Source organism: Hippocampus zosterae, chromosome 19 (assembly GCF_025434085.1).
Source record: "Hippocampus zosterae strain Florida chromosome 19, ASM2543408v3, whole genome shotgun sequence".
NCBI lineage: Eukaryota > Metazoa > Chordata > Actinopteri > Syngnathiformes > Syngnathidae > Hippocampus > Hippocampus zosterae.
This window is the reverse complement of record NC_067469.1, coordinates 8115273-8136705: the sequence shown is the minus strand read 5'-3', so window position 1 is coordinate 8136705 and position 21433 is coordinate 8115273. Positions and strand designations below refer to the sequence as shown.

General features: G+C 40.7%; 3 protein-coding genes across 4 annotated transcripts in view; 1 reads left to right on the top strand and 2 right to left on the bottom strand.

The window, feature by feature from the left end:
- The window catches only part of tmem200a (transmembrane protein 200A), a 127526-nt gene that overhangs the window by 17362 nt on the left and 88731 nt on the right, over window positions 1-21433 (bottom strand). The window lies entirely within an intron of this gene.
- Window positions 110-6746, top strand: stum (stum, mechanosensory transduction mediator homolog). Its single transcript, XM_052052783.1, has 3 exons — window positions 110-556; window positions 4316-4498; window positions 5806-6746. Exons 1-3 carry the CDS (start codon window positions 364-366, stop codon window positions 5838-5840), a joined length of 411 nt encoding a protein of 136 aa, XP_051908743.1. The 5' UTR covers window positions 110-363; the 3' UTR covers window positions 5841-6746.
- Window positions 6649-20983, bottom strand: coq8aa (coenzyme Q8A, genome duplicate a). 2 transcript variants are annotated; one of them, XM_052052738.1, is made up of 17 exons: window positions 20726-20983; window positions 18828-18887; window positions 16831-16934; window positions 15805-15890; window positions 15341-15724; window positions 14874-14940; window positions 13401-13475; window positions 12783-12911; window positions 10827-10912; window positions 10584-10724; window positions 10305-10386; window positions 10108-10201; window positions 9756-9897; window positions 9546-9653; window positions 9399-9464; window positions 9245-9331; window positions 6649-8454 (listed from the first exon to the last, which is right to left on the bottom strand). In XM_052052738.1, the coding sequence occupies exons 3-17, from the start codon at window positions 16922-16924 to the stop codon at window positions 8167-8169; spliced, it is 1929 nt and encodes a 642-aa protein (XP_051908698.1). In that variant the 5' UTR covers window positions 16925-16934; window positions 18828-18887; window positions 20726-20983; the 3' UTR covers window positions 6649-8166. The 2 variants fall into 2 exon arrangements, with proteins under 2 accessions (XP_051908698.1, XP_051908697.1); XM_052052737.1 differs by lacking the exon at window positions 18828-18887 and having other exon boundaries at window positions 20726-20982.

The window sequence follows — 21433 nt, the reverse complement described above, 5'->3', positions numbered from 1 at the left end:
TGAGCATGAGCGCTTTGACGAGTGCGCTGTGCCTTTAAATGGTGTCAAGTCACCAAGGAGTAGGGAGCGTGAGCCGAAAAGTGGGGGTGGAGGGCCCTGGGGTGGGGGGGGTGGGGATTTATAGTGAGCGCTTTCTCTCAGTCTGTGAATGCTTAGAGCACATTTGACCAAAAGAAAGAAACACCCCGGAAACTACAGTCGTCCTTCCAGGAATTTCTATTATTATTATTACTATTATTAATATTTTTTTTAATGAGCATCTTAGCCCAATGAGCAACACCACCGATGAGAGACTTTTTCGGACTGTAGTATTTTCGGATCGTGTCGTCTTCTAATTGTTCAAGTGCTCTCGAAGCAAATACGATGGCACAGAAGGATGGGAGTATGGGGGGGGACAGTTTGGGGGTCAAAGCTGTCCCGACGGGCCCCACGCCGGGGGGCGGCGTGGTGGTGGAGGTCCGCGAGAAGAAGGGACCCCTGAGGGCCGCCATACCTACGATGCCTTTCCCTCTGGCGGTCATATGCCTCTTCCTCAACACCTTCATACCTGGACTAGGTGAGTTTTACATACATTTTGTCTGTACATTGTTTGTATCCTATATTTTAAAACCATGTCAAGTGAATTTAGAGATTCGTGTGACAGAGAGCGAGAGAGAGAGAGAGAGAGAGAGAGAGAGAGAGAGAGAGAGAGAGAGAGAGAGAGAGAGAGAGAGAGAGAGAGAGAGAGAGAGAGAGAGAGAGAGAGAGAGAGATGTATAGATATAGAACCCGCCAGCCAACGGCAGCTAAGAATGAGCTTGCGAGCTAGCTGGTAAGAAAGATGCCGGGTGCGGTAGTATGAGTGGGGAGCGGTTCCTGTAACGCAATTGGGACGAGACAAAAACGGCAGATGATTTATTTGGTCTTTGTGACCGGGTACTCTCCTTGATATCTGTCTTATAAAAGAGACCTGGGGAGATGAAGATAACCGTAGCTTGGTTTTGCCGAGTCAAAAGTCAATTAAGGATATGTGCGACGTCATTTCACCGAGGACAAACGACATGACTTTTTCCATTCATTCATGCGTTTCTCATGACAAATATCTACAATTCACTTGGAGATAGCCACAAGTCAATGACAGATGTCCATTATTGGTGGATTTGTAAGTGACGTCTAATGGAAGAGTCAAGTTTATTTGCATCAACTTCAATTACGGCTGACTGTCATGAAATCACAGCCTAAAAGTGAAAAACCAAAGCAAACCAAAATATGTTCAACTTTTTTTCCCCTTTGCTTGGAGCAACCGCTTGAAAATGTCACCAACAGACGTCTCCAAATCCAATGAAAGGCGTCCGCCAACGCTTCGATCGAAGCCCCCCGCCCGCCCACATACACTTCCCTTCCTTTTGGCAACCGTTTTGACTTGATATGTCGTCTCGACTAAATTGTCCCCAGCACCTGCGCACTGTGCAGTGCATGTGGGTTTGCCTGAATGCCTTGACATTTCACTGAATGGCCGCGACTAGTTGTTATGACAACGCAGTTTGATAATGAACACAACTCAGTGCCGTATATTTGCGCGCACGCGAGTGAGCGAACGGAGTATGTTTTGCTCCATACTACCCGGAGGCCAAAATAAAAGAATCCGATTTTATTGTGTGTAATTCCATTTGGAGCCCTGCATCATCTCCTGTCCTTTTGAGTGTGTGCGTGTATGCGTGTGTTGTGTCAGGATACACAAAAGGAGCGCGCGGTCGCCGTTATTGAAATAACAAAACGTAATACACGTGATATTTGTGCATCATACCGAATTGTGCCCAATACAGGGTGCCTTGGAAATGCCATTACTGTCTTCCATCCAATGAAAAAAAAAATACACAATAAATGTTTAGAATGTGCGTTGAAAATATATATATATATACACAATATAAATATTATGCTTTATAAAAATTTTAAATATATAATTTGGGCACCTCGGCCAACCTGGGGGTGCAGTACAATTTTATATATATATACAAATTTATGTCCAGAGAGACAGTCCCAATTGACTCCCCAGTAAAATTGGACGGTCATCGCAGAGGATAAAGAATATATATCTAAGAGTATTGTCTATTGTCTGTCTATGCATGTCGCCATCTCTAACCCGCAACGGTCTGAAATCAAAGCTTTCTCGGTTCAGTCGATTTTACAGTTCCACCAAATTGTACGTTTGGGAAGGACACCATCACTTTCCAAAAAGGAAAAGCACACAATGCATTGTGGGTAGTCGCTCCCAAAGTGATCACACTCGACTCTTTCAAAGCCTCTATCTCTCTCTCTCTCTCTCTCTCTCTCTCTCTCTCTCTCTCTCTCTCTCTCTATTGTCTGCCTTTACTTCTCCCGCTTGTCTCTTTCTGTCTTTTTCACACTCACTCATTAACGTCCCACACGAGTGGTGGGCGCTTCGGAGACTTCTTTGTGTAATTATAGTCATTAGTCTGGTTAATATCTGGACAAGCGGGGACACACACACACACACACGTGCGCCATATCTCCCACACGCTCCTTCAGTCTTTTACACAGGGATAATTATTATTACAATTTGAGAGTGCTTCCGTTTTTTTTTTTTTTGGGGAGGTGGGGGTTATGCTACGCTCTCTAATTGCATAGCTCACGCTAATGTTCATATTCCTTCACGCATGACGGCGGCCCCTCTTGAGCTCACGTTATTTCTAATCATTGTGTTTCATTCACTTGAGGAACATAAGCAAAAATTATGTTTACAAGCTCATTTGATTATCGTAAATATATCCATTTAAAGCCTACATGCAAGCACTCACAGCAGACAACGAGGTGCTCCAAACTGGCCACACAAAGGCCAAGTCACGGTCTACATGCTGGCGATCACGGGAGACTTTTTTTTCTCTCGCTGTCTCGCTCGCTGTGTCATGCATGCACTCACAGCAGACAACAAGGCGCTCTAAAGTGGCCATGCTAACGCGAATTCCTGGTCCATATATTGTTAGTTTTCCTTGCGTGTTTGCTTTTTCCTTGGACAACAACAAGGCACTCGAAAGGAGCATTTCTGCCTCACTGACTTTATACCACGATAACATTTTGTGTTATTTTTGTTATTATTATTAATGCTGTGTAAAAATGGTTTGTAAAACCCAGGAAACAATTTGTAGAGATGTAAGCATGAGATGAGTGTATCTCCTGCGCGTGGCTATGCACACATGCATACGCACGCACGTCCCACCTGCTCCGACTGTTGGGTTCCATCAGTGTGACAAGAAAAACGCCCACCATGCATTCCTCACGCTGGCACTCTTACTTTTTGTCACCTTCCAAAATCCACACTACTGCTTACACTGCAGGGGTGTCAAAACTCATTTTTTGTCGTGGTCCACATTTTAGTTAGCGTTTCCCTTGGAGGGCCGTTGTAACTGAAACCAAATTTTAAAAAGACAATAATAATGGTTTATTCAACTATTGTTTAAGTTACTGTAAGGAGGGGTTTGGTTCCAAAAAATGCTTACAATATGTCTCTTGATTATTACATGGGAGAATTTTAAATTTTGATAGAGATTTTAGCAAGCATCGTGCAAGTTAACATGTTTGATTTGCTTTCGCGGGCCACATAAAATGATCAGGTCAGGCCCCCACGCCTTGAGTTTGACGCCTTTGGTTGACAGGATTTCATATTACAGAGTGGAGAAAACTCTTTTCATTATTATTATTATTTTCTTTTTTTATTGTTAAACAATAAAAGTCGTAGGAAACTGTCTGTAGTTGTTTGGCTCGGCAGACAACACATCAAGTTAGCCGAAGCAGTTTTTGAGTAAGCTCGCAAGCAGTGTCATTTAATCCATTTGATTGAAGCACTTAAAGTGTACAAAAAGGGTTTCGTAAATTATTGTGACATACAGTATATGAGTCATGGCTTTCTTGATCGTTGCAGGGTCTTAAAAAGGAGGCAGCTAAGCTGAATAAAGTGCCGTCTGCGGCGCGCTGTTTACGTCCATGCCCATTTGCGATGTCACTGCTAGTCTGATGGAACGTTCTCTTTAAAAGGTTTTGTCTTCAGTGACCCATTTTCCAAATATTTTCATCTCAACTACTAAAGTTGAACTTGCCAATGTTTACATATGACAACCCTTTATGAACAGATTGCAACTCACTACGGTACTTTTTTTTTTTTTTTTTGCAGTGTGTTTTGTGCCATGACTTTACCGGCCAAAATTCTTAATGGCTGCTATGATATTTGCCGATACCCTCAATACTTTTCTCCCCCCACGTTGGCTTTTAAGCTTGGCAATATTGTGAGAAATAAATGACGACCGCTTTTGTATTACAGGTACCTTCATCTCAGCCTTCACGGTGCTGTGCGGCGCTCGCAGCGACCTGGTGGCCGAGCGCGGCGCGTGCTGCGTCTTTTGGCTCAACGTGGCAGCCGCTCTCATCCAGATTGCGACGGCTGTCATCATGGTGGGCTGGATCATGAGCATTTTCTGGGGCATGGACATGGTCATCCTGGCAAGTCAGTCACACTCCTCCGCCGCGCCACTCAGCTTTATTTGGACATTCACATGAAATGATACACAAAAAGAAAAGTCTTTTTTTTTCCAACAAGAAACATCACTCTAGAATATCGTGCTTCATAAAAAAAAAAAACATCTAGCAAATACAATGAAAACAAATCAAACAGTTTATCATCATTCATCGATTCAGCATCACACCAGAAAAAGCCACAACATATAGTAACACATTTTATTCGTTAATTCCAAATTACACTTTAAGGCAAGTATGTAGTTATTTTAAATACACAATGTGTAATTTTCCTGGTTGTATGTTAAGTTTGATTTGAAATCTAAGATGGGAGTGCCATTAGACTTTTTGAAGTCTTTTGTTCTCTATCTGACAAACTGATGAGTTGACTTCAATGCAGTGAGTAAAGTGTGCGTGCGTGTGTTTTTATGCACGTGTAACTGCTGGCTCTTGATTATTGATGCAGAGAGGCTGGGAGCTAATGTGTTCCAATGCCGGTTCATGTCGTCAAAAGGCGCAGAATGCACAAATTCCCACTTTTCCGCCATAATAAGATCTCCCTCCTTCCCTCCCTAATGATCTTCCCGCGTCGCATGTGATCAATCCATTCTTCTTTTCCTCCCCCTCCACCCATCCGCCTAATGAGCACCATTCGCCTCCTCCCACACGGTCGCCTGCCGTCTCTCCCGCATCTTGATTGCTGTATCTTTTCCCCTCGCATTAATTCCACCCACGTCCCTTTTTCATCCAGGCTTTTTCACTGGTCGTGATCCGACGAGTGCAGGTTGTGCGCGTCAGTCCGGTGATGTTTCAGGATGACATGTTGGTGATGTTCAAGAACTAACTTGTCTTTTTTTCTCTCTCCCACATCTTCTCTCCCGAAGTTTCTGATGGTAGGTTATTAACCCCCCGCTTATATTTCGATTCTTCAACAAGGCTTCCCAAAGGAATTTGTAACACACAAATCAAAGCTAGAAGCCAACGTTACGCCATGATTGTCTCTCTGAAAGAAATACAGTTATGTGTATGCCAAAGCAACAGGTGTTTTAACTCACAACAGGCGACATTGGGGGGGGGGGGGTTGAATTTACTCCATTTTATTTCGAGTTGTTGCACAAAATAAAAGCATTTGGATCCAAATACATTTTTTAAAATAGAATAATAGTCTACTTCTAACATATGTCTGGATTCGGGTTTATTTTATTTCACGTACAATGAAAAACACATACTTACACATTCATCATTTTAGGGTACCGCCTGATGACTGTTTCAACCAGTCTTTTCTTCGTCCCAATCCAGGCTACAGAGATCAGGGCGTTCCTCAGGACGTCTGATAGAACTCAACAGTGTGAGCTCAAGTGGGGGGGAACCTGGACACCCCTACCCAAAACACGCCGGCAAACTTTCCTCCTTTAAACAAAGCAAAAGACCGGAGGCGTATACGAGTTGGAGTAAAACAGAGGGCATGAATGTTAGCAAGCTTACGAGCTAACCGCGACACGCTAGCCGCGAGGCTAGGCGGGAACAAATAGACACGCGTGTACTTCGGGAAATAACCGTCAGTGGGGTTTTTTCGTTTTTAAACCATATAATCTACATCAACAATTTCCAACCACTACCAAACGCAAATGTTACAAAAAGGTAAAATGTAGTGCCTTGACATACCTTTATGTGTTTCTTAAAAGAGTTGTGACAATATTCTACTTCGTTTGTGTTCGCATGATTGTATTATACTGTCCTCTGGTGGCCAGGTGGTGCACAGCAGAAGAAGCGGCAATTTAATTAAGTGATTGTTTTTTTTTTTGTTTTACGTTTTTATCAAGGATAATGAGGAATTATGTTTTCAGTAATGAGCATGGTCGTGGAATTGTACATAATGTTTATATCGTCTTAATTTGCGTCTAAATTACGTTTTGTGATGTTTTTGTAACTAGAGCCAACGTGCAGATTAATTGTACTAGTGGACGATCATTTAATTGTCACTATACATCGCTGGCAAAGACAGAAGGAAAAAAAGGTAGATTGTTTGAAGTAAATCGCTAATTGGCAAAAGAATGAAGTGAAATTTGATTATTTGGGTTGGGACTCACTGCTCATCAAGGGCTTCTTACCAATTCTTGCTTTTGTGTTGTTTTTTTGGGGGGGTTAGTAAAATCTAAATAAAAAAGGAACAGTGGCTTATGATACAATATTTCTGTAAATGGTGCATTCTGCTTATTAAATGACACACTTAACACCTTTGTGGATTTGCCATTATTTTATTTTTGTAGTTTCCACATCAAAAGATAAAATAAGTTTAAAAAAAACAAACATTTTGAAAAATAACTTTATAAAACACAAAAACAAGACAAACTGAAAATGAAATGCAAGTGTGAAAAATGAAAACGCATCTGGTCCACTTGTTTATCCAGAATGTAGCTCAGATGCAAAGGCCAAGCAGGGAGGGGCAAAAAGGTGGCCCCGCTGTCCTCGATGAAGTTTGTTGGCCACGCTGCCGATTTTCGTCTCGTGACCAAATAAGGACATTGTCCTGCAAGTCCAAAACTAAACATAGGAGAGCAGAGCCCTGAGATGCCAAAACATTCACCACAGCTAATTGTGACTGTCTCGAAATGCTTTCCCACCATCTTGATCCCCATGAAAAAAATGCAAATAAAAAACATCACAAATAGATTGACATGATCTCCAAAGCAGTCAAATGACAAGACCCCTTTTTTAAATATAATTTCTGAACTTATATTTGGATGACAAGAAAATAAATAGCAGAGAATGGGGTAAATTGACTTTTATCTGCTGAAATAGTAATACAGCTTATGTTTTAGTAATACGTCCTATTGTTTATTTACATGTGTTGAAGTGAATTGATTGAACTTAAATGATTTACTTGTGATGAGTAGTCAACAAAGGCTCTGTTTGGAAAGACTTCTCGGCTACCTGCCATTCGATAGCGTCTATAACAGCACAATCTGTGCAAATTTTGGGTGGCAGCATGTGATTAAGCTCACCCGCAGCGGAGGACACGCACTTAGTCTGATCATTACGATGACTTGTTTGCGAATGAAAAGAAAGGACAAGCCTCACAGCAAACACATTTTTCTTTTAATCAAGTGGAATCCACATAAATGGACACAAATAAAGCAAGACACAAAAAGGAGATTTTGGTAGATTTCTTGTTGATGGTAATGCGGTAAAATCACCCTGAGCTTCATTAAAACTGACCGCCAAAAACAAAGAAACGTCTCCCCGACAAACTACGTTGCAATCAAAAGCAGCAAGGACAAACATAAGGTAATAAACATGAGAACGTGAATTATTCCAGTTTTTAATCACTTTAAAGCCGCTTTTTTTCCCTTTTCCTTTCTTTTTTTTGTGTTGCAAGCTAGTCTCAAACTGAAGCAGAGGGCCTTGAAGAAGACACTTACGGTCCTGGTCCACACCGACTGACCTTACACGACAACATCATCCTCCTCCTCATAATCCTTTAACCCTGATAAGCTTGTAAAAGTCCAACAAAACAGGAAAAAAAATACATGAAAACAACAACCGTGTTACATTTGCTTTCAGCGCATTTTGTCCCCCACTTTGGCCTTCAACACGACACCGGTGCGCATTTAAACCTCACCCGTTCGTTTTTTTCTGATTGGTCCCAGGACCCGCGCATCAAACCGGCGGCCTGCGGCCCTCCCAGTAGCACCTATAGGCCTCCTGGAACATGTCCTTGCATTGCAGCTTGGCGTTGAGGCGCGAGCAAATGAGGAAGGAGCCGCCCATTTTGCGGTGCAACGAATACGTCTCCTCGGGCGGCGGCGTCAGGCGGTGCCGCAGCATAACGGGGATCAGGTTGTGGATGCGCTCTGTGGTCGACTGCGCGCCAAAGTCAAATGTGTGATGGGACGTGAAGGCCTCGCCCAGTATCATCACCGCATCCACATGGGCGTTCTCCATGGCCTGGATGCGCAGACAGATGGACAAAAATCAGCAGGCCGTTACCGGGCAACGCAAAGAGGCTGACCAAAAAAAAGTACTTGAATGGTCGTCAGAGTCTGAAAGATGTTTCAATTTGAAAATCAGGCGGACACGCTGGTCTCAGTCCCGTGATATGATAGACGTTTTTTTTTTTTTTAATCTCCAGCATTTGGTTAAATCAATCACACCTACAAAGAAACTACGACAAGCTGGATTTTGGCCTGTTTTATTGCCACTTACACCGCTCCACCAACATTAACACTTAACTATGCGGTTCTAATTTGAGTTTTAGATGATTTTACATAACTGCGCTGCAATTATGTGGTCATTGCATGTCAAACATACATTTAAAAAAAATTATAGATAAGAGATAATGTATTATATTTTAACTGAATTATTAAATTACTAGATTAAACAACAAATGTAATTTGAATAGGTAAAAACAGCGTGCATTTAATTTTTAATTCAGTTAAAAATGTGTTAATTAAAAATATCAAAAATTACAATTTGATTAATGAAACTAATATAAATTAAATAAAGTGCCCGTTTAATTTCTCATGCTCTCATGATTTAATTTTCCTTTATGGTTAAATTTGTTTTATTATGGGAAATTAAACTACACTTATTTATGTTATAAATTTTAAATTTTCAGTGTTTGTGTAAAAATGTTGCAAATTAAAAACGCATTTATTCCATTATGTATGTCAGATTAAATATATACATAAATAAAAAGTAAAAAATAAAAACAACGTGTGCATGTGTGCGCGCTTACCTTGGACTCGTAACCGGTGAGGAACTTCATCTCGATGGACTTCTTCAGAACTCCTTCTCGGTCCCCCTCAGCGGCAGAGCGGATCACCTGCCATCACGAATGAAGACGTAACCTATGACGTCATTTTATACATCACGCGTCAGACTCAACTTACTTCAATGTAGACATCTGTGAAACGTTGATCAAATCCCCTGGTGGCTCCGAAGTCCAGCAGCGCCACCTGTGGACACACACGGGATATTTTTATTCAGCGAAGTCAGGAAAGCGGTGGAATTTTTTTTTTCTTTCAAAATGGACTTACCTTGTGTGTCTGCGGATCGTACAAGAAGTTGGACCAGTTTGGGTCAGTCTGCATGAAGCGGAATTCAAACAACTCTCTAAGGCACAGCTTCAGGATGTTCTCGCAGATCTAAAACAAACCAAAACAAAACCAGGTATGATTTACGTGAGCTACGGAAAAGAAGCAGTTCCTCATTTTTCCACCAGAGGGCAACGTATCCTTCCTCCCTACCGTGTTTTTGAGTTCCTGTGGGAGACCTTCGGCCTGGTCTAGGGGAAAGCCTGGGACCAGCTCCGTGGTGAGCACGTGGCTGCTACTCAGCTCGTCTATAACCTCCGGGACATAGAAGAACGGGTGTTCTTTCAGCAGCTCCCTATGCCATGAACACACACAGACACACAAACACGCACAACAACAACGATTAAAACACACTGCTAACACGCTGTGTCACTTTTAAAATGTTGCTTATTAACATTAGTCTCGTGAATAATTAATTAAAGAGAAAACAAAATTCTAATACTGAGGTAGGTCCGAATTGTTTTTTCACTGAGTCTATTTTTTTCAAACAAATTCAAAGGCTGACCTAAACTTCTTGGCACACTGAGCCTCTCTTAAGTAGTCGCACTCCAGCGCCAACTCTCTCCTCATCACATCGATCATGTGCTCTGGAAACAGACCTGGGGAAACGTAACAAAACGCACACAGACACACGGCATTTAAAAATGCATCGCACAAATGCTTTGTAGGTCTGTGTGTGTGGTTCGTGCGCTGCGTGCATACCGTCGGGAAGCGCGTTGCTCATACTCAGCACAGTCATCAGATTGTTGACGTCACTGTTGATACTTTGCGCCACACCGGGATACTAAGCAGGACAGGAATCATAATTGTAACGCTAAAAGGACCACTGTTTATAGCGGCTGACAATGTATCAACAATGGTGTCCCGTCTCAGGATCACCTTAGCTACTCTTAAGTATCACTATTTATTTGTGGCAAAACAAAAATCTATTTTTAAAAAAGTACATTTGTGTTTGGGAAAAGAATTTTTATGCACACACACCTGTATTTTCATGGCCACCTCCCTGCCGTCCTTGAGCCTGGCCAAGTGGACTTGCCCAATGGAGGCGGCGGCAAACGGACGCTCCTCGAAGGACTCCAGCTTATCTCTCCAGTTTGGACCCAGGTCGCTGTTTAGTGCTTTCTGAACACAAGCAGATGCGTTCTTGCTTACGGACGCAACTGGCATCTTTCTATGGTTTCCAATAAAGCAATGCAAAGCATATAAAGTGAGGTTGGTTGTTACCGTCATCTGCTTGATGGGCATGAAGTCGGCGCTCTGCCGCACGCGCTCGAATATCTTGGCGAGCTGCGGGTTGATGAAGGCATCATCTGAAATGAGATTTTTTTGGAGGGGAGCATTTTATCATAAGTAGCATTTTTTGCTAACATGCCGGTAGAAGTCAAATGCACACATATATATCACTGTAATATGAAATACTAATACATTTATTCAATTATTTTTTAAATTGTTTAAAAATACAAATACATTTAGAAATGTTGATTAAAAATACATAAAACGTAAACGAATAAATGTATGTAAATATAATTACAAGCAATACAATATAAATGTGTATATTATATATATATATCAGACTAATATAAAATATTAATACATTTATTAAATTATTTTTGAAGTTATTTTAATGTACAAATACATTCAGAAATGTTGATTAAAAATATATAAAATGTAAACAAATACATGTCTGTAAATATAATTAAAAGCAATACAATTTCTTTCTACCCACAATCTTGCTGCTGTAGACTGTAAATGTCCCCAGTGGGGGACAAATAAAGGATATCTTAAACAATCTGACATAAAAATGAACAAAACTCTAATATAGGACTAAAAAGTTACTTGAATTCATGTAAATACGGAGTGAAAAAAAAACTCACTCGTGAAGAAAACAGCAACCCCAGTTAAGTCATTGCGGGTTTTGTGCCATTTCTAAATGACATCATAAAAGCTGTTCTATTTTGTGCTAATTACACCCTGAGATTAACACAAATCACTATCAAGATGAGAGGCCAGGTGTGGCCTTGAAGAGCAAACATCAAGAGCGCCTAAAAGTAGCCAAGCGGCACATACTGTCACTTTGGAAATAGACTCACGCCCTTTCAGCATTTTTTTCCCCCCATGACATTGAAGTGACTTGCGTTGTCTTTGTGCGAGGCCTTTGCAACGTATTTGCATTGATGTATAACAAGCGGTCATTTTAAAAGGGACATATGACCACCATTGTGCTGATACCCAATCTAACGTTTCCCTCTTGTCCAATAAACTTTTACGAGCTTCTATGTTTGCGGGGAAGACGGAAAGAAGGACGGGCGGGCGGGGCCGGTTTTCAAGCAACATAAATAAAAAAGAACGACGCTCTGAGAAGTGCAACTGGATCTCTCTGGCGGCTTGTTTACAGCCCGCACGTCCTACCTCCACCTGTTGTGTAACATGACACAGCGCACGTGTCGCAGCGCCAGCAGAACTCGACAGCAATGACTCAGGACGTACACACTCGGACTTGGCGCCGATTTGGAATTGAAACAGCAAAACATTGGTTGGGAATTTAAAATATCAATGTGTGGTTGACACGTGGACAGCTTCCGAGACCCAGTAAAGTGGATTCGGAGATTTGTTTCCGAATTTTAGAGCGCCTCATCACCCTGAGCCCGCACGCATGTCAAGCTAAGAAAGGGTGTTTTTTTTATTTTTAGTTTGACTTGACTTTTTGGGCTGGTGTGGCCTTATTAGAGTGCCTCATTGTTAGCACCGAGTGTGTGTAAATGAGAAAATTGAAAAGAAAAAAAAAATGCTTTAGAGCATCGTGCAAGTCCCGCAAACAAGTGGTGGGATATATTCCAGCCAGCAGAGGCTTTGAGCAGATATATTTTCGTGGCTCACCCATTTTCTTATGTGTAGGCATATGAAAGATGCTCGATGAAAACTTTAAAAAATCACTGGGTAGAAAACCCTACCTTGAAATCATAACATTGTCTTTCAAGCCAAATTCGAAAGACAGTAACAGTGGCTTGAAACCCTATTTTGGAAGCAATTATAGTTCTTCTCTTGAAGTAATTACATCCCATGCCTGTAGGTGGAGCTCAGGAGCAAATTGTTTCCTATCCAACTTGGCAATGTGCAAGTCATATTATTGCCCCCCCCCCCCCCCCCACCCGCCTACGTTTACATTTTTGCAAGGCCCACCTTGAATACTGAGCATCTGGCCGAGCTTGAGCGCGGCCCCTCGCACTTTGCACAGAGTCCTGACGATCCGTTCGGCATTGGCCTCGGACAAGAAGGGACTCGAGTCCAGCACGGCCTTTTTATTCTCTCCTGCAAACACACACGCAGACACAACCAAAATAAGTAAATACAATAAAATGCATCCAATAAATCTAATACATGTCTAAAAAGGATTTTAAAATTAAAAAAATATACAATAACGTGTGTTTATGAACGTGTCAGTGGGTCAACAGGGTGTGTAGTGTCACATCACAGGGTTTTAACGCACGTAGCCTGACTGGATTTCCAACAAAGACGTGTGTGTGTGCGTGTGTGCGTGTGTGTGCGCAGAATTAAGTGGATCACTGTGCTGAGAGTGAGCGGCTGTTTGTTTAGGGAGTGTAGTAGCAGCGTGTGCCTGCCTGTCTGCAAACAATAACAGGCATGAAAGAATGTCCGGTATGCTTCTTCTTCTGCTACATCAACAAAGATAACTTTCACTCATTCAGGAGATGTAAATAAATACACATTAAACATTTTGCACTTGGAATTAAAATTTTAAAAAGAAAGCATGCGTGTGTTTGTGTGTGTGTTTGTTACCTGCCGCGTCGTTATGTCGCATGGTCTTCTTGGCGACCTCCGCCAAGGCCCCGATTCCCAGACCCACAGCTAAACCTAGTGAAAAAACAAAACAAAACAAAACACATTAGGATTGCCGCAATCGTTTCAATAAAAGAAATCGTTTATGAAAGTAATCACATAAATAAATGACAAAATAAAATAAAATTATTTTTAGCAAATTAAACGAGACACACCAAAATAATTACAATACAAAATAAGTTAATAATTCATTACTTTTTTCAAAAAATGTAAAACAAAAGAAATAAAGTCCCCAAAAAATTAAAATAGTATTTTTGAAAAACTATTTCATTATAAATAATGGAAAAAATATCATTTGATTTTTTTAATCCTCCAAAAATATGACAGAAACTTCCAAAACAATTGTAAACAACAATCAATATTTCAAAGTTTCTATAGTGAATGACAGCATTTTATGAAATAAAATAAATAAAATATGTTTTCCTACAAAAGTAATCCAATATAAATAACACATTGAGCCAATCAGGGGACTGAGAATGTTGTTCAGTTGGTGCCACTATTGAATAATACTGAACGATAAAAACAATTTACAACACTTTTTTAAATTTTACAATGGCTTACATACCTGATCATTTTAACCGAAAAAGCACATTTTTCTTTTGAAAAAAAAAGGGCAAAAATAAGAAAAAAAAATCTGATTTTAAATGGACATGAGCTTAACCTTGTTCAAAAACAATGACTTATTCCAAAGGTAGGTGATTTGAAATGTATGGGGGAGAGGGATTTATAAAAAAAAAGTATTTCCTTTTTAATAACAGTTCCTACTGGGGTTGTATTTGTTTTTTAGCCCTGCAATATTTGTTGTGGTGAGCTGTGATAACCTCGATTCAAGAGAGGACTAAGGGGCTGTACGACTCATCCAAGGCTGGGTTACATAACAGCATGGTTACATCATCCCAGCACAAAAATCCGCGAGGCAACAAACCGCAGGAGGAGCAAGAAGAAGAAAGACCCACAAGGACGCCTCGTCGCTGCATCAACCCAATTTATGTGCCATAATGTTCACATTGTCCAATCTTGTTGACTTCACCACGGCGCCGTAACCCTATATCAAATTCTGACCTCAATCAGAAATTGTCACGTTCGATTTGGGAGGACGTTAGCATGCGAGCAAAGGCAAGCTGTTTTTGTTTTTACCCGAGTTAGCTTCCAAATGTGAATAAATGTGATTAATTAGTCCAGAAACCCGAGCCCTGAATCGAAAGAAGGCCAGTCACTGCACTAAACTGCAAACTCTAGCTAGCTACTATTCAAGCTAGGCCATCATTAGTGGCTATACTTGGAAAGGAGACAGATTTTGATCTGAGGAGTTGGAAACTGCCATAAAATGGGCATCCGTCTGTCCCGGACGGACGCCCATTTTTGGGACGAAGGGGGGTGGAGGTGTGCGGGGTCATGAAACAGAAGCGTTACCTCCAAAGTTGGCGAGCCTGCTCAGGCGGGTTACGGGCACTTTCCTCTCACGGGCTCTTTCGCTCAACTAAAAGTAAGACAAAATATGCCAACAGAGATAAATAACAATTAGGGGGAACAAAATTGCAAAATACAAAATAGGATAGATAAATGATCAAAACAAAAAAGGACACTAAATACTAATTAATAAATGATATGTTTCCATTAATAAATAAATAAAATCCCCCAAATAATTACATGTAATAACGGATGTTCGATACCACTCTTCGACTTGTGTATTACTACTACCGATACCAAGTACCGATACCAATTGTACTAATGATACATAAAGTGACGGATGTGTGTGAACAAAGACCTTTTGGTAAAAAAAACAACACTAAACACAATAAAATACTACTATGACTAAATTACGAATAAATTATAATCGTGATACAGAACAATTTGGGAAATTAATAAGCGAACGTCACCATCTGCTTGTGCGGCTTTACGTCGGCCTGCTTGCTCTGCCGAGCCTTCTCCAGGTCTTCGGCCGTCAGCCCGCTCACCGACGATGACGGCTCCTGGTGGTAACCCCGCCGCCCGCATGCCTGGAGCCACGCGCCTCTTCTTGTCAGCAGGTGCTGATGGCGTACATCACTGTGGTACCACCTGTTGCCGAACTCTCGGGAAGGATCCTTGTAGCCAGCGAACGGCGAGCTCTTCGTCCCACTCGCTGGGCTCGGATCAGATGATCCCTTGTTAGCGCCAGCAGGGTGATCGGCCGCGAATTCGTCAAACTCGCTGAACTCGGACGGGGAGAAGTCGTCCTGAGGAAACTCGGACGAGGAGGAGGCTTGCTGTTGACTCAGCTCCTTAATTTGAAACATTAGGGCATGCTAAGAATCACAGCAAGATTTCATTTTGGAACATTGAGACAAAGCGCTTACAGTACCTGTGCTTTCGTCACCACCATGGCGATTCCTTGCTCGGCGGCCGACTGGAAGCTTTGTACAGCAGCACCGACAGCAGGAAGGCTTCCTATTCAGCGCAAAAATGTTGTGTTTATAAAATTACTGCACACTAAAATATGTTGTAAATATTTATGATAGACTTATAAAACATTGAAACCATCCTGTTCACTACATGTGACCATCACCAGGGGTGTTTAATGCAGCATATTCTCTGAAACAAAGCTTATTTTAGCATCATTGTTGTTACCACGCTAATGTTGGCATCCCGGCACAAAAATTGTGAACTGTTGTTCAACATTGTATAACTTTTGACGAACCGAGTATTTAGCTAGCTTCGCATGAAGTTAAGCAGTTTTTAGCAATCCAGTCAAAAACATGTATAAACTTTGGCTAATGTAGCATTCTTATCAACAATTAAATGCAAACGGTAGCACAATTAGCAACTATGTAGAGCTTGTTTTACACAAACTATTAATATTACTCCGCTGCCTTCAGCCAGGATAGCATTGCAAGAGAGAATCAGTTCTCAATCGCATTACCTGGTTAAATACAGGTTAAATAAATAACATCTAAAAAGAAACGTAGTTTAACAGGCCTGTCACTAAAGTGTTAACTAGATCCCTGTGCTGTGTAAACGTGAGTTAATGTGTTGTAGTTGGCAACAATTAAATGCTAATGTCAGCACAGTTAGCAGCTACATGGAGCTCCATTTTGTATGATATTTGGCTGGTGGTGCATTACCAATGATTAAAGGTATATTTCAATTCATTTCCATCCATCCAACCGAAGTACCCAGAGAAAACCCGCACAGGCACGGGGAGAACATGCAAACTCCACACATGAAGGCCGGAGCTGGAATCGAACCCTGCACCTCTGCAATATGAGGCAGACGTGCTAAAGAGTCAACCACCGTTTCTTGGCAAATGTAGTCATCAACAATAAAAGCTCACGTTAACAGCACTGGCAGCTGCCTGGAGCTCCATTTTGTGTCCAGAGGCTCCACTCACCTGTCCCTCCACGCAGGGCAGTGCCCTGCGTCTCCACGACGGCCTGACTCAGCTTAGCCAGGCCTCGCATTAGCATCATCATGTCGCCCGCCATGACAGACCAACTACAAAACAACAAAAAGTGTGTTAAAAAGAGATGTTACGAGGAAGAAACCCCTGGCACGAATGTGCTCTTCTTTCTGCCTCTTCGGGCGACCAGTGCACTGCTTAAAATACACCCTGACCGAATCCTCACCCGCACATTTGACAAGGTGGAAGGAATGCTGTTGAAAGTCGGACGGCCGCATTGTTTTCCCGATCGAGGCTTGACCGCTAAACATAGCGCACGGTCCTCCCGCCCCCCTGTGTTGATGTTCTAAATACTAAATAGCAGCGCTTAGCGGTCAGGGCCTTCTCTGCTGGCCTGATAACCACCGATAGCATTGACCTACAATATACTGTAGGTTCCCTAAAGTTTTAATCATTTATTGCCAATTGTATGTATGGGGTAGTTAGATTTTTTGGGGGGGGTCCAATCAGATTTCAGCTTCTTCGTGTTGCCATGTCAATCTGCCAATGGCCTTCATAATCAGTAGGTCTGGTTGATGTAAATTAAATTATATCACTTTAACCAGATTTATCTCATTGGCCCAGACAAATCTCACCCTTTTTTTTCCATCCTCTCATCGGTTGTTCGGAGCAAAAATGTAACAGACGAAATCGACTTGCAAAACCTGTCAGGAGAGATCTACACACATTGATACATTTGAAGTTTGTATGCCTCCTGGTGAGCATGATGTATTTTGTCTACGTTTTTTTTTTTTTGCTTTAAGACACCATTTTCATTTGTTCCGTTGCCATGCTCTTAACTCCAAATCTCAAATGATATTTTCCAATTGAAATAAATGGAAATTACATTAATTCGTTACAGCCTGCTTTATATTATTTCATATTTATGATCCATTTGTTCAATATTCAGCCCAAAGCTGGATTGATGGAGATTTTTTTTTCTCTCTCGTGGACACACCTCAAAACCTGAGCAACACCTACATTCCACTGCTAGACTGTACATACACATTTTTTTTAAATAATGACTAAATGAATCAGGACCAACTTGCTATTGCACAACAGCAAAAACATTGCGAAATGAGCCAAACCCACAACGGCAACAACAAAACAGTTCCTCAACCCTCAAGCTAACTCGTCCCACTGATGTTGTTTTGACCTTGTGTTAATATGGCGGCTCAATTTAAACATTTGCGCTAAATACTACGGTGGTGTGCCAAAATGGAGTGTAGTCATGCATTGGGACTTCATGACCAAAACAATAATGGAGGACCGCGACGCTTCATTGTTTACATTTGTAACATGGAGGTTTGTTTGGGTCAAGGCTCAAAAAGTAGCCCTTCTCATCTCCCATTGTCACTTGTCAGGAGGTGGTAGAAAAGTGGCTTCCCATTGATCCGTCAAGGAGGCCAAACAGGAAGTAGTTTGATCTTATAAAGTAATATTATACCATGAGTTGTAAATACAGATTTTTTTAGTTTTTGGACAATTCAGAGTCCGATTCTGGCTGAAAGTATCATTATACAATATAGAATGTTTTATATTTTTTAACTTGTTGACACTGTATTAAATTATTTTTTAAACAAAATCTCGTATACATAAAAAAGACTGCACATCATTTGTTTTAGGTCAGAACAGTAAGTTATAGTAGTATAATTGTTTTAATCAATTACAAAACATCATTGAATTTTAAAAATCAAATTATGTATGCAAACAGGTGCGCCCCTAAATATTTATGTTTATGCGCGTTTATGACGTGATCATCCCCTACTGGCCTGGCATGCATATAACAAGGTTTAACCAAAATATTAATTTTTAGTCTTCAGTCAAAGTAATTGTTGGAATTTTTTGGTGTAATTTTTTTATTTTTTTGCTTCCCGGTTCTCCCTAAATTTGGGTTGTACCATGAAAACAACACCCCCCCAACACACACACACACAAAAAAAAAACACCATGAATGAGGAACTACTGTTGCAAAATGTAAACGATCTTCCTGTGTGTCACTTCCACCACTAAACAAAACACACCAAAAAAAAAATAGAGAACAATAATTGGAGAAATTAAACGTGAGGATCCAAAACAAGCACTGACTCAACTGGCTTAACTGTACTACTGCATGTGTATGCTTGCACACAAAACAACAACATAGAAAAGCACACGGGTGAGCCTCAGCTGTTGGCTGGTCTGGACTCTTCTGCACTGCAACTCCTATACACTCACACACGTACGTGTGTGTGTGTGCGCGTGTGCGTGTGTGTGTGTGCGTCTGTGTGTGACACACAAACTTGCATGCACACACAGTTCGGTCACGGTAATAAAAATAGGACAGAGTCTACACGTGTGAACATATTGGATGGGAAGTGTTACAGTCACGTTCTAAATTAAGGGCAGGCAGAATTATACCTGAGTAAACAATAAGAACATGTATTGTACTATTTGTATAAATTGTGTATTTGCGTGGCATTAATTTTTGTTATCATTCTAACAATGTGTCAATAATACTGTAATCTTTCTTTAAAGCTCTGTTAAATGTTCAAAATGTTATACTTGACTATTTGTAGTTGAATTAGAACGTGAAGTACTTCTTTTTCCAGTTAAAGTTTCCAGTTTTTTTGCCTCTGCTAGGCTGATGACAAAATTCAGAATAATGCACAAAACAAACAAACAAAAAACAATGAATTTAACAAAATGATTGAACAATAATTTAAATAAAGTGAAATCCTAGAGGATAACTTTGTATTTTATAGTCCAGTTATGTTGTTGAGGCAAAATGCAGATAACAGCCCTGTTAAAACAATAACAAACGATAAGATAAAACAAACATTAGCACGATGGTGATTATTGTGGACTGGGTTATTGATAAAAAGGAGGTCATAAACAAAACATATTTGTCAAACTCGAGTCTATATTGAACATTAAGAGTTCGTTGTTATATTTTTAATCATTGGGAATTTTAACTTAATTGACAAAATTTGCATAGAGGCTCCGCCTTCAAAACAAACATACTTTCACTACTGAGTTCACTTATTGCTCACGAATTCCATTTATGACCTCAGAAAAGCATAAAAAGCTAACAAAGTGTTAAATGCGTTTATTTAATTTTACACTTTTAATTTCGTGTGGTATCGTTTCTCAACAAATTCTACAATTTTATTAACAAGACACTAAGGAGAAAGCTGACCTTTCAAACAAATATTTTGTCCCTCCAAGTGCATATAAATCATATTTAGGAATTTATTATGACACACTTAGCAACATCAAAGTGTTAAATTGGTCTATGAAATTAAACTTGTGTGCTGACATAAAACAATAAACCCCACAACTTTTTATCAAGACACAGACGACAACGTTGCCCTTTCAAAAATCCTGCCACTTTGAGTGCATAAAAATCTGATTTATGAATTTATTACGCCACGGGTAGCAAATAAATGTGTTAACTGGATCTATTTATCTTTCATTTTAGGGTTCTGCCATGTCAAAAAAAAAACTAAAAAGCTAATCAAACCAACATCCTACTGCAACTTTATTGACAACATGTTCAAAATCAAGGTTCGTTAGCAAACAACCTGACGTCACTTTCATTCTCTCACCAAATGCACCCATTGCACGTACTACTACCTACTGGCAAATTTAGGCAAAATGTGTCCAATTTAAGTGTTCAGAGCGGTCACTGACGCTCGCTATAAACAAGCTGCGCCACGTTGTTGTGGCTGTAAGCTAGCTAGCACAGACCAGTGTGGCAAAATGTGCACTTTGAAACAAATTTGTACAAATTAATGAGTGTTGCAGCGCGGCTAAATCACAGGGATTAGACGCGTCCGATAATGCGTGATAATCTGTGCTCACTCACCAGCAGGCGTGGTTCGCTTTCGACTTCCACGAGGTCAAAGTGACTCCAACCGATGAAGAAACAGTATGTTAGAAAAATGAACGATACATGTTCATAATGGAGAGCGCTTGGGTCGTCATTCGGACACACTCGGCGCGCGTCTCTGCGCCATGAGGTCAAAACTCCTTATTTACCTTACCACGCAAACAGGAGCGCAAACCACTTGACCTATACACGGACACGAACGCCCTCCACTGGCGCCCTGGTGCACGTGGATGGTCCCATCCAAATCCGCGTGAACTCTTTTAGTTTGATCGTACATAGGCACCGTGGTCCCGCCCCTGATCGTTTGCCATTGGATGTTGTCAGGGGGTGGAGGACCTAAAGAGGTTTTTCATTGGCGTGTCAAGGAAACAAATGCGGAAGTGGTTTTGTTTACGGGTTTTTATCTTTCTGACCTAATTATCAAAATCATGGCATTATATGCGACGAATTGTACATATTGATATGTAATATTACTAATACATTACAACAATAGCATTAAATACAGTATTCACTGTATTACACTAATCAAAAGGAGAGCACATAATCGGCATTTCTTTTTCAAACTGGATAATAAATATTTACATATTTTTATTATATAATGAATCTAAAACCAGAAGTAATATTATATTTTTAATTTTAAACAACAAATTATCATAAAGTTAAATATTTGTAATATATTACATT